This window comes from Vanessa atalanta, chromosome 17, assembly GCF_905147765.1.
Source record: "Vanessa atalanta chromosome 17, ilVanAtal1.2, whole genome shotgun sequence".
NCBI classification, from domain to species: domain Eukaryota; kingdom Metazoa; phylum Arthropoda; class Insecta; order Lepidoptera; family Nymphalidae; genus Vanessa; species Vanessa atalanta.
Genome location: NC_061887.1, coordinates 9,824,752 through 9,835,350, shown reverse-complemented (window position 1 = coordinate 9,835,350; position 10,599 = coordinate 9,824,752). Strand labels below are relative to the sequence as shown.

Genomic DNA, 10,599 nt, shown 5'->3' with positions numbered 1-10,599 from the left:
GTACATTATTTATAAGTAAACAAATAATGGATGTCCTCTAGTCAGTATGTAACACCATGATACGTTTCACTACGTAGTTAAATTTTAAAATATGTGGTATAAAACATTAACTTAGTTTTTAACTTATTTAACTCTTTGAGATTTTTTAAGCATACATCAACGTCACTTACCGTATAATAAGAGAGCAAGCCAGCATTCTCGTCCAACACGAACCACCTATACTGCCAACCTTTCATCACATTTGTCCACTTACTTAATGAACCCTCCATCATGATTACTAAACTCGTAAATAATTTAAAAACACATGAAAATAAAGACAGAAAATTTTATACTGCGGCAGAAACACTCCACCATAAATAATCCATACGTTTGACATTATATGTCAGTGCTGCCAATCAAGTATTCAATTCAGTGTTACCATTATATAAAATATAAATATTTTTTTTAATGGATTAGTTCAGTGTTTTAATTTTATGATTTGTTTAATTTTAAAAAAAGATAGGGGATTGTACATTTTGAATTAGAAACTAAATTTAGGACATCATGCAGAAGTAATAAAGTAAAAGAAATAAAACTGCAATTTTAATAAGTCTTTTTATATTACAACCTGATCATCACTTGCGCAATATTAATTAACGACTGAATACACAACATTCGTTGTTTTAATTTAGTAATACTATAACTATTTACTATTTACAAGATTAGTGGCCATATGGCGTTTGTACATCAATGTCTTCGGATAGCTCGACCGCGTTTTGTTTTACTATAACCTGATGATATTAATACTCGATTATTGTCATTGTCTAGATTGACTCCTGATAAATCTACAAATAATGGCACATGTTCAGATCCATCTGAAACGGCATCATCTGTAGGTTCTTTATTGAAATTTTCTGGTGTGCCTTCTCCTTCAATAGCTAACTTTTCAAAATCTTTGCTCAGTGAGTTATTTTCAGCGGCCTCGACGAATGCGTTAGATAGTTCACCGCTAAGCTTATTAACAGTGCCTGATGCAACGTCATACATAAATATTTCTCTTTCTTCTGATGGCTCCTCACTTCTGTAAATTAATAAAATAAATTTATTACAATGCCAATAGTTGCGTTTTAAATAATTGCAAGGCTTAAAATATATAAATTAATATTTTTGTTAAATTAAAATATATGTGGAATTTATGGAATTATATTAGTGAATATTTTTATAAAAAGCTTAAAGATTTTACAAGGTACTAATGGTACGGATTTTTTTTATTTACTCACCCTGTGACAAGAAGGATAACAGATTGTTCGTCTGAAGCAGTTTTCTTTTCAATGTTTAACCATTTTTCGAAGTTATCTTTTGTTGGTTTTCTTAATAAATTGTGTAAGCTATCACCAGCAACAAATTTAATTCCTCTTAGATTGTCAGTGGCTGCGCGTTCTGCCCTTGGATGTTCACCATTTAATTCCTCTGTTTGTACTGGAGCTAATACAACAACTGAAGTAATTTTTCGTCCCTTTAGTACATCGGGTAGTGGAAATTGGTTGCCGCTAACTTTAAGGGGTAGATATCTGTTGTATTTCTTATCATTTAAAGCAACTGGATCTACTTGGGTAGCATCTTCCTTTACGTAATCACTCGCTATTTTTTGACCTTCTGGTGTTTTTGGATCAAAATGTACAACTTTCATTTCTACGCCTTGTTTTTGAGTAGGCGCTGGAGCCACATAGCTTGCAATATTTTCTGAAGCAGCTATATCTTGATCGTCATCATCATCTGCATTTTCATCTATTCTAGATTCAATGCTGTCGCCGTTTTGCTTTACAACTATAGGTCTATGCTCACTAGAAGCTATTTGTTGACCACCGCCTGCACTAAAAAAGTTTGCTAATTGATCTGGTGGCAAAGATTCAAGAGGCGTTTCACCTACTTTATCATAGTCAAGAACACTAATGTCAGCATTATCTAAAATGCCAGATGACAATAACTGTTGTCTTAAATCATCTGGAACTTCATCAGGTAGTTCAATTGCAGGCCTCTTTTTATTTTCGTCTTTACTTGTTTCCGGTGCGCTGCTTATGGTATTTACAGTTGATGAAACGTATTTTTGAGTTGTCGGTCTTATTTCAACAGTCCTTGCTGTAGATTGGTAGTAAGCAGGAGATGCCGTGCTAGAAACATACGTAGGCTGTTGTCTTGTCCTTTCTTGAACGTACTGAGGATTTGATATACTTTGTTGTACTTGGTATTGATACTGATTGTAGTTTTGATCGTATTGAGTATTTTGTTGTTGTTGCTGCTGATGTTGTTGTTGTTGGTACTGTTGTTGTTGCTCTTGTTGCTGTTGTTTTTGTTGTTGCTGTTGTTTTTGTTGTTGCTGCTGTTGTTGTATTTGCTGCTGTTGTTGCTGGATTTGCTGCTGTTGTTGCTGTTGTTGCTGTTGCTGCTGTTGCTGTTGCTGTTGGTGTTGATGTTGCTGCTGATTATGTTGTTGTTGGGCGTATTGTAATTGATTTTGTAAGCGTTGTATTTCTTCCTGTTGTTTTCTTACATTTTGCGCAAGTTGTAATCTTACTTGTTGTTGTTCTGCATCCGAGTATTGCGATTGATCTTGAGTTACTTGTTGTTGTTGATGTACAGCATGATGAGGCGTTGGTGTCGGTTGACTTAAAATATTTAATCCTTTGAAATCAGAATCAGAATTAGCTCCATTTACCGTTATATGTTGTTCATATTTTGGTATAGCAGCCACTAATTCCCCACCGTTCGGTACGAACTGATTGATATTCTGTTGATGTTCTGCATTTGATGTCAATGGAAAGTTGTTTTGTTGGTTTTGAGGTCTTTCGGTCACAGAACTATGTTGCTGGAAACTAGGTTGATTACCAATCGAAGAAGATTGTGAATGGAAGTTAAATAAAGGTGGGGAAGAGGGTTGTGGTAAGAACTGGTTGTGTCCAGAGGGCAAAGGAGAGGGTGAAGGTGATGGTGATGGAGAATTTATGCCTGAAAATGAGTGTTGGTTGTGACTATTTTCTTGAGTTTGTTGATTTAAAGGCCTAGCTAATTGTGAGCCTAGATGAAAACTGGTATGTTGGTGAGTAGGATTTGGTTGACGTTGGAAAGGAGTTCGATTATCTTCAATATGTGGTGGAGATGGTTTTAAATTAAAGAATGGTGATCTGCTTGGAGTTACTGTGAACGACGGTTTGTTGTTGTCAAAAACGTGAGCAGGTCTTTGTTGTGGTAGCTGCTGATTGAACGGAATTAATTGTTGAGGTCGAGATTGATGATCAGAAAAATGAACTTGAGATGGATTAGCACTAGGTTTAGGACTTTGGTTGAAGTTTTGAGTTTGTCTATTCGGTATCAGTTGAAGTTTCGGAGGGTCTACATGATCCGTTGTTATTGTGTGATAATTTTCCTGTAAATATTTAGCTTCGTCGAAGTATGGTTGTGGTTGAGGGGATTGATGGAATGGTCTCTGAGGACCGGAATGGAAACTAGTTCTTGGTGGAAAATGTTGTCTCGTGCCAAAAGGTGGTGTATTGCTTGGACGAACATGGAATGGAGGTTGGTTATTCGGTCTTGAGAATGTTGGAAAAACTGGGCCAACCGGTCCGGGGATAGTTGGAGCAACATTTGCAAAATGATTACTAGGACTTGGAGATACGCTTGAAAAAGAAGGACGAGGGCTAAGTGATGGAGATGGACCAAATGGATTTTCGCGTGGTACTTGACCTCTGAAGGGGGCAGCCGAAGGACCTTGTCGTGGTAATTGAGGTTCATGATTAATAAATGGTTGTTGAAATTGGATGCGATTTTGGGCTTGTTGTCCAAATTGAAAGGTTTGCGAACTAGGATGATTTATATGTTTTGTGTCATGATCACTATATTGTGGTCTCGGTGAAACCGAACGTTCGGACGGTACTTCACTTAAACGTTGATTAGGCAAAGCGATTGCTGGTCTCGGAGCTGTCTCTTCTCGATCTTCATGCTGTGAATTCTCTTCACGTCTATGGCCATGGTGATGATTATCATTTCCAAATGTAATCTTGACGTTGCTGTTGCTGTGATAAGTTTCTGACTCTGGCTTTATAATAGCTCTTAATGTAGTTGTTTGCGCGGGTATGTACAAAGGTTCAGGGGTAACTGTGACGTATTCTTCATGGTGGTTATCTTCATCATTAGAAGGGGGTGTTATTGCTGGTATAGGCTTTTCATATACAACTTTATCTTTAGAATGAGGATCCTTACTGTATTTTACATAAAATACTTGGACAGGTTCCTTTTTCTTCTTTTGAATTGGAGCAGGAGGTGGTGCAGGTAACGACTCGTTGGATTCTTTAATAATAATTTCAATTATAGGTTCTGGAGCATCAATGTAGTGTGGGTGAACATCTTCGCTGTATAGCGGGGCAGTGGGCAAAGCACCATAAGGAGGACCGAAGGAACCTTCAGAATCTTGATCGTGAACGTTAAGTATTTTTGGTTGAGCAAATATCTCATTTCTATTAACATCCGTGTTTTCTATATGATCATGGTTGGGATCATACAATGGATCTTTTTGAGAGTACTGCACAACTGGTTCCATTTGCACTGCATATGGGGGCAATTTACCTCCACGGGGTTGAACGTTGGAAATTCTGCGACTGCTGGATAAGGATCGAAAATGCGCAACTCTTGAATGTGGAAGTACTAAAGAATATTGAAGATTTTGCGGCGTTCTTATATTGTCTAATTGTCGTTTCGGTTTCGTTTTCGCTGTCGAGTTCTTGGCGCATGATATGCTGAGCACAGCAAATGCTGTGACCTGGAACAATTAAAATATTATATTAATATTTTTGCATATTATTATATAACATTAATTAGGTTCTATTATTTCTATAGAGCTTCAAAATTAAAACGTTTTTTTAAATGTTTCCACGCTGAAAATTTCATTTTTTCTTTAAATTATATTTTATTTTCTTAGTTTTTTTTTCTCGGAATAAAATTGATAGATTAAAACGAATGGTTTGATCATAATAATTCTTGTGTATGTATATGACTATCATAACCAAAAAAAGGAAAGGCAAGAAACCTGTATAACTACATTCCAATAAGAATAAAAGTAAAGCTTTCTGACGCGTGTTGGTATTTCGGATGCTCCAACGCAGGTGTTCTAAATTCTAAGCTCAAATGATTATGATTTACCAATGTAAATATAAAATGCTTAACAACTTGACCAAATTAGTACATAATAATAACAAATATCGATTTTTATATTGCCTATTATTATGATATCTACAAAAGAATTTTCTAAACGTTTATCTTAATTTTTTATTTATTTTATTAAGTCAAGAAATATTTGCCAGAAGCCATTGTTGTAATATTTATTGTAAATGTGTTGTTTTCGATAGAATGTATACTTTTTAAGAAAAATAATAAATATAAATAATTAATATTAACCATTCTGTTATTTGTAATCAGATCTGGTAAAAGTAACTATTATAAGAAACTATTGTATGGTCATCACCATTTTGTTTGTAAATTACAATAATCCATACGACATTAATATAATTATTGTATTAATGTCGTACTAATCGCTATCGTAATACATACTTGTATTAAACAAGTATGTAGAATAGTAGATTGAAATCGTATTCAAAGATTTGTTACAAATTTTTGGCGTATTGAAAATATCCAATGTCACATTTATGATCATAATATTAGAAGACATTGTGCGTTAACACATTAATTATTATTCTCTATTTTGAAATGTGCGTAAAAGTAAAAGTGTGCAATTTTAAAACACGATCAATATGTAAATACATTCAAGTACGTATGTGTAATGTGACTTTGAAGATGTTTCAACTTTTCAAATGTCATAAAAATTCACAAACATTTTGAAATATATTTATCGTCTATCTATTGTCTCAATAACTGTGTTGAATATTTTTTTTTTTATATTAAAATAAGAAAAAAAATTAACAAAAGTGTTTGTGCCTAAAACAGTTTTAACTTTAATTTTTTACACGCAGTTTTGTTGAAATGGGTTTTAATAGATGAACTTTAAATTTTACGTAGGTACCAGATAAAGTGTATTATAACGAGGATATTCACTCTTAAAATATAAAATTAAAATAGTTTGAAAACTAAACAACGGTTTGAGTTTAGATTTCTCTCGTTATTTATAAATCAGTTTTAACTTTTTATAGACCTATCCATCATTATACTTATTTGCATAACACCTCTAAGAGAAATGTAATTTTCCAAGTTGTAAATGCAATTTATATAAAAATTCATGTAAAATTAACCCGTATTTCTTGTATGTAAATATCAGAATGGCTGGAACTAATTCTTATCATTGTTTCCACTTGTTGTAGTTGTTGCTTTGTATTTCTGATGAGAGTGAAAAATGTTATAAAGACGTCCCACTGATGAAATTGCAAGTTACTTTTAAGGGATTGAATAAACCATCGTGATTTAACAAGATAACAACTACAATGAAATTTAGGGTTAAATTTGTTCTGTGCTGGGATGTTGCCATAGCGTTACAAGTAATTCAGTCTCGATGTTGCTTGTTAGGATGATGTGGATTCTTAATGTTAAATATTCTAATTAAGAAGTAAGAAATATTAACAATGTATTGACTTTTGATATTGCCCCTATAAATTCTACAAAAAAATAAATTACTAATACAAACACATATTTTTTTGTTTTACAAAAAATATGTGTTTGTATTAGTAATTTATTTATAGAAAAGGTCTTTAAGATTTTCTGTAATTTGTATTGATTAATTCAATATAATATTTATGTGATATTTGTAAATATTTAATGTATGTGATATTTGGAATATTTGCAACGGATTGAAACAAAATAAAATAATGTTATATATTATAAACATAATCATAGTTAAATAAATACGTATCGTCATAGGTACGATAGGTATTATTTTGTACCCCTAAGCACATGTATGCAAAATTGCGCGAAAATCGGTTGAGTATTTGAGACGTGGAAACGTAACAAATAAATACACAAACTCACTTCGATTTGTAATTTTTTTTTTTTTTTAAACTAATAATACTTATATTTAAACTTGCTTTATTATGATTATTAATAGCGAATTCATAGATATTACATCTTGGAAATGTCTTTATTATTTTGAATAATGTAAACTATTTCAAAATCTAACAAACATAAAACCCACTGACTTTTTTTCACCGATTCTTCAGTGTTAATATTTTATTTTAGCCATCACGAATAAGTGTAACGTAATGCGGACACTTTTGAATGGAGATTTTACAATATAATTTAGATAGTGTTGTATCGTTATTAAAATATGATACTCATGATAAATTTAGTTATGGCAACATAATATAATTTCGAGTATTTATGGTTTTCATCGTGGTAAAACCTTTTAAACAATACTTCAAATCAAATGATTATATAGATAATGCTATTAAATAACGGATACCGTTACACTCAACCACTAGACGAGACCGAGAACAGATTTACTACAATTTTCCATAATTTCCCTGGTATAAGTCTTTAACAGCAAACGAGAAAATTATATACTTTATACGATAATAGAAGTTTCCAATGAAACTAGACATTTGCGCCAAAGGGTCTAGGGCTATAACGGCTACGGCTATAACAGAACAAAACAAATTGACGCGATATCATTGGTCCAGAGCTTAATTAATCTATGATATTCACTATGGATTTGCAAAAAACTGACGTTTTGAACGTCGACAAAATTGTTACCGGAATTTTGGAAGTGAAATTAAAATGGATATACGCAGTTAAGTGCAATAGTGTTGTATTATAAATAAATATATACTAATCATAAACTCTTAGTAGTGCATAATATAGCCGAGCTATTAGCAAATCGCATGAAATACGTTAATTTAAGGTTTGTTTACCTTTATTCCTACTTCGATTGGAATGGCTATACGTGTTCGACTTCTCTTGAGATGAGATATTGACGTTAACATTAAATAAATTCAAAGAAAATTTTAAAATACCATTGACAATATACTTTTTCTATTTTATGGGGTTATTGTCATGCTTAATCTCAGAATAATTTAATTAATATCTTACTCGTATGCCAACAAAAATTTAAGTTTTTTTCCATGACATAAGCGACTTTCGACCGGTCGTTCGAATGTGAATAAGTAACAAACATACTAAAACGCTAACATTTGCATCTATAATTTTAGTGGTATTCTAGAATCTCTTTTGTAGATTAGCGTAATCGTTACTAAAAATTAGAAATATTTCGTTACAGTCGTTATATATAAAAAAAAACCTTCCAAAAAACCCGGGCGTTATGTATCAGAAGCCTCGCCGATTATGGTCAAGGCTTAGAGCATAAGTGAGGCGCTCTAGAAGATCTCTTAAAACCTGGGCGTTTGTTATTTTTAAGACGGGGCTGTTACCTTACGTTTTTAAATTTACATTATGCTTTAAATGTCACGATAACCACCGTATTTTTTTTCTAATAAAACTCGAACTCCGAGATTTTAAAATTCGACCTTTTGTAGGTACTTGCAGTTGCGAATTATAATTTGACAATTAGCAATCAGACTTGACCGTAACATAAAGTAACTTCATTACAAATGTGGGTCATATTAGAGTAAATGTGATTATTTTCTATTTCCGTTTGAACGATTACGCAATCAATGAGACCTGACATCTTTACGTAATCTTACGATCTTCGTTTTATCATTTCGTGTATGTATCAAGTTATTAAAGTGTCATTATATTTTGTGATGTAAAAGAAGTGACTTCGTCTTTTTTTATACGTTATGTCAGAATATACAACTCGTATTTGCTTATATATAAGCTTATATTTTGTTGTAAATTAAAACATGCAATTGTAGTTACTGAAAATCGAATAATATTATAAAAATATTTCGAAAATGATTACCTAATATATACATATTCAAACAAAGAAAAATACATATAATTATAAATAAAAAAGTTATAATTTATATTTAATATTTGACCGGTCTCGTGAAATTAAAAAATACTTTATTCAAGCAGATTTCTTCAAGCATTTTTAAATCGTCATTATACACAAATTGTAAATAAAGGTTTATAGGTTTCGGTTCGGTTCGTTTGCAGAACTGGCAGTTACTTTTCCAACATTTAAAATGCAAAATTATGTTAGTTAAATACAATTGCAAGAATATTTATTACTCTACTTCTGATTAGATACTTCAAATATATTTAATTCATTATAATAATGTTTATTAATAAGATAAAAATCAATAACATCCTTAACATTTAATAACTTTCGTATTTGAGTGTTTAGAGTAACATAATAATACTGACCTTATGTCATTTATGTTATTAAATATATTATTATAATGTCATATTAGACACCGATATAAGTGTTCACCTTCACGCTATTATTTTGTCAGTGTTGTCAGCTGTAATGCATTCCGCTCTCGCCATTACGGGAAGATTATTATTATACAACTCGGCGAGATAATGTGAATTAGAATGTATTATCTTCATTATGTCAGATGCAATGCTGGGTGTTTAATATACCTTTTTGTTACAATAATTATCCGTATATTTATATAAATTGTAAAGAAGCATTCATAAACAGTAGGTCGGTAGGTATACTGATAATACAGGACCGGATAAACGAATGTTATTATTATATATTTATACCTACCTACATGTAGGTACATCTAGTCTGTGATTGTACGCGATTAGAAGAGTCCATCCAAAGTCGTTGACATTTACAAATTCAAGTGCGCTATACAAGTGTTTCGGAAAAGGTAAACTGATGTCCCAATTCCAATAATATAGAGACTACTACTTATTTTTTATATAATGATTTAAGATTGTAATTATTGTAAATTTAATTTTATTCAAATTTGCATCACTTTAAATCTACTCTATCTCTAATTTACTCGCAATTATATTTAGTAATTGTATTAGTAATAATAGCCTTTAAGTAATTTCTTTGGTCCAAGTTTTTTTTTTTGTTTTTATTGTCCCTGTTAGAATGTTTGTGGCAAATCTTACTGCTTAATTTTAAGCCAGTTCCTAAATTGAGCTGAAATTTCACAATTTTTTTATTTTTATTTTTTATAAGTCACCGATATTGCTAGTAAATCGTTTAAAGCTATGTATTACTTTGTTCTCCTGTGTAAGGCCCACCAATGTTGAAGGTAATTATGTCCCTGCTGTGATGTTGATCACAAAGAAAAAGTCGATAGATCAATTTGATTTGTATTTTAAAATAATTAAAGGTTAAGGTATTTGTAGCGCTGCGGGATGTTCAATTATATACATTCACGATTTGTGCTCGCCACTTTGACTATCGCGACTTAAGTATTATAATAATAATAATATATAATTTTCTTTTGAGGTCTATAAAGTTGAGATAGCGAAGTGATTAGAACATGTAAATCTTAAAGGGAGGTTGCGGGTTCAAGCCAGTACGAATTTTTGTTTTTTAATTCACCTGGCTTGGCAGGGAACGAAAACATTGTGAGAAAACCTATATGTATCTAGCCTGCTTTGAAGCAGCGTAGTGGAAGAAGCGGTAAACCTTCTCAAAAGGACAAAAGATCTTATCCCAGCCGTGGGAGTTGTGAGACATTTACATTTACTGTTATT

At 32.0% G+C, this 10,599-nt stretch overlaps 2 protein-coding genes across 4 annotated transcripts in view; both read right to left on the bottom strand.

The window, feature by feature from the left end:
* Positions 1 to 374, bottom strand: part of LOC125070197 (oxysterol-binding protein-related protein 9) — an 89,386-nt gene extending 89,012 nt beyond the window's left edge. For 2 of the 3 annotated variants that reach the window (XM_047679947.1, XM_047679949.1), the window contains exon 1: positions 171 to 373. In XM_047679947.1, coding sequence (XP_047535903.1) covers positions 171 to 272 — 102 coding nt within the window. In that variant the 5' untranslated portion in view covers positions 273 to 373. Of the gene's footprint in view, positions 1 to 170 lie in introns of all 3 variants that reach the window. The other variant, XM_047679948.1, reaches the window with a different exon arrangement.
* A 336-nt stretch (positions 375 to 710) lies between these two features.
* The window catches only part of LOC125070449, a 28,742-nt gene continuing 18,853 nt past the window's right edge, over positions 711 to 10,599 (bottom strand). Inside the window, exons 2-3 of the mRNA XM_047680331.1 lie at positions 1,260 to 4,792; positions 711 to 1,060 (exon numbers count right to left, since the gene is read on the bottom strand). Of these exons, the coding sequence (XP_047536287.1) occupies positions 727 to 1,060; positions 1,260 to 4,792 (3,867 nt within the window). The 3' untranslated portion in view covers positions 711 to 726. The remainder of the gene's footprint in view (positions 1,061 to 1,259; positions 4,793 to 10,599) is intronic.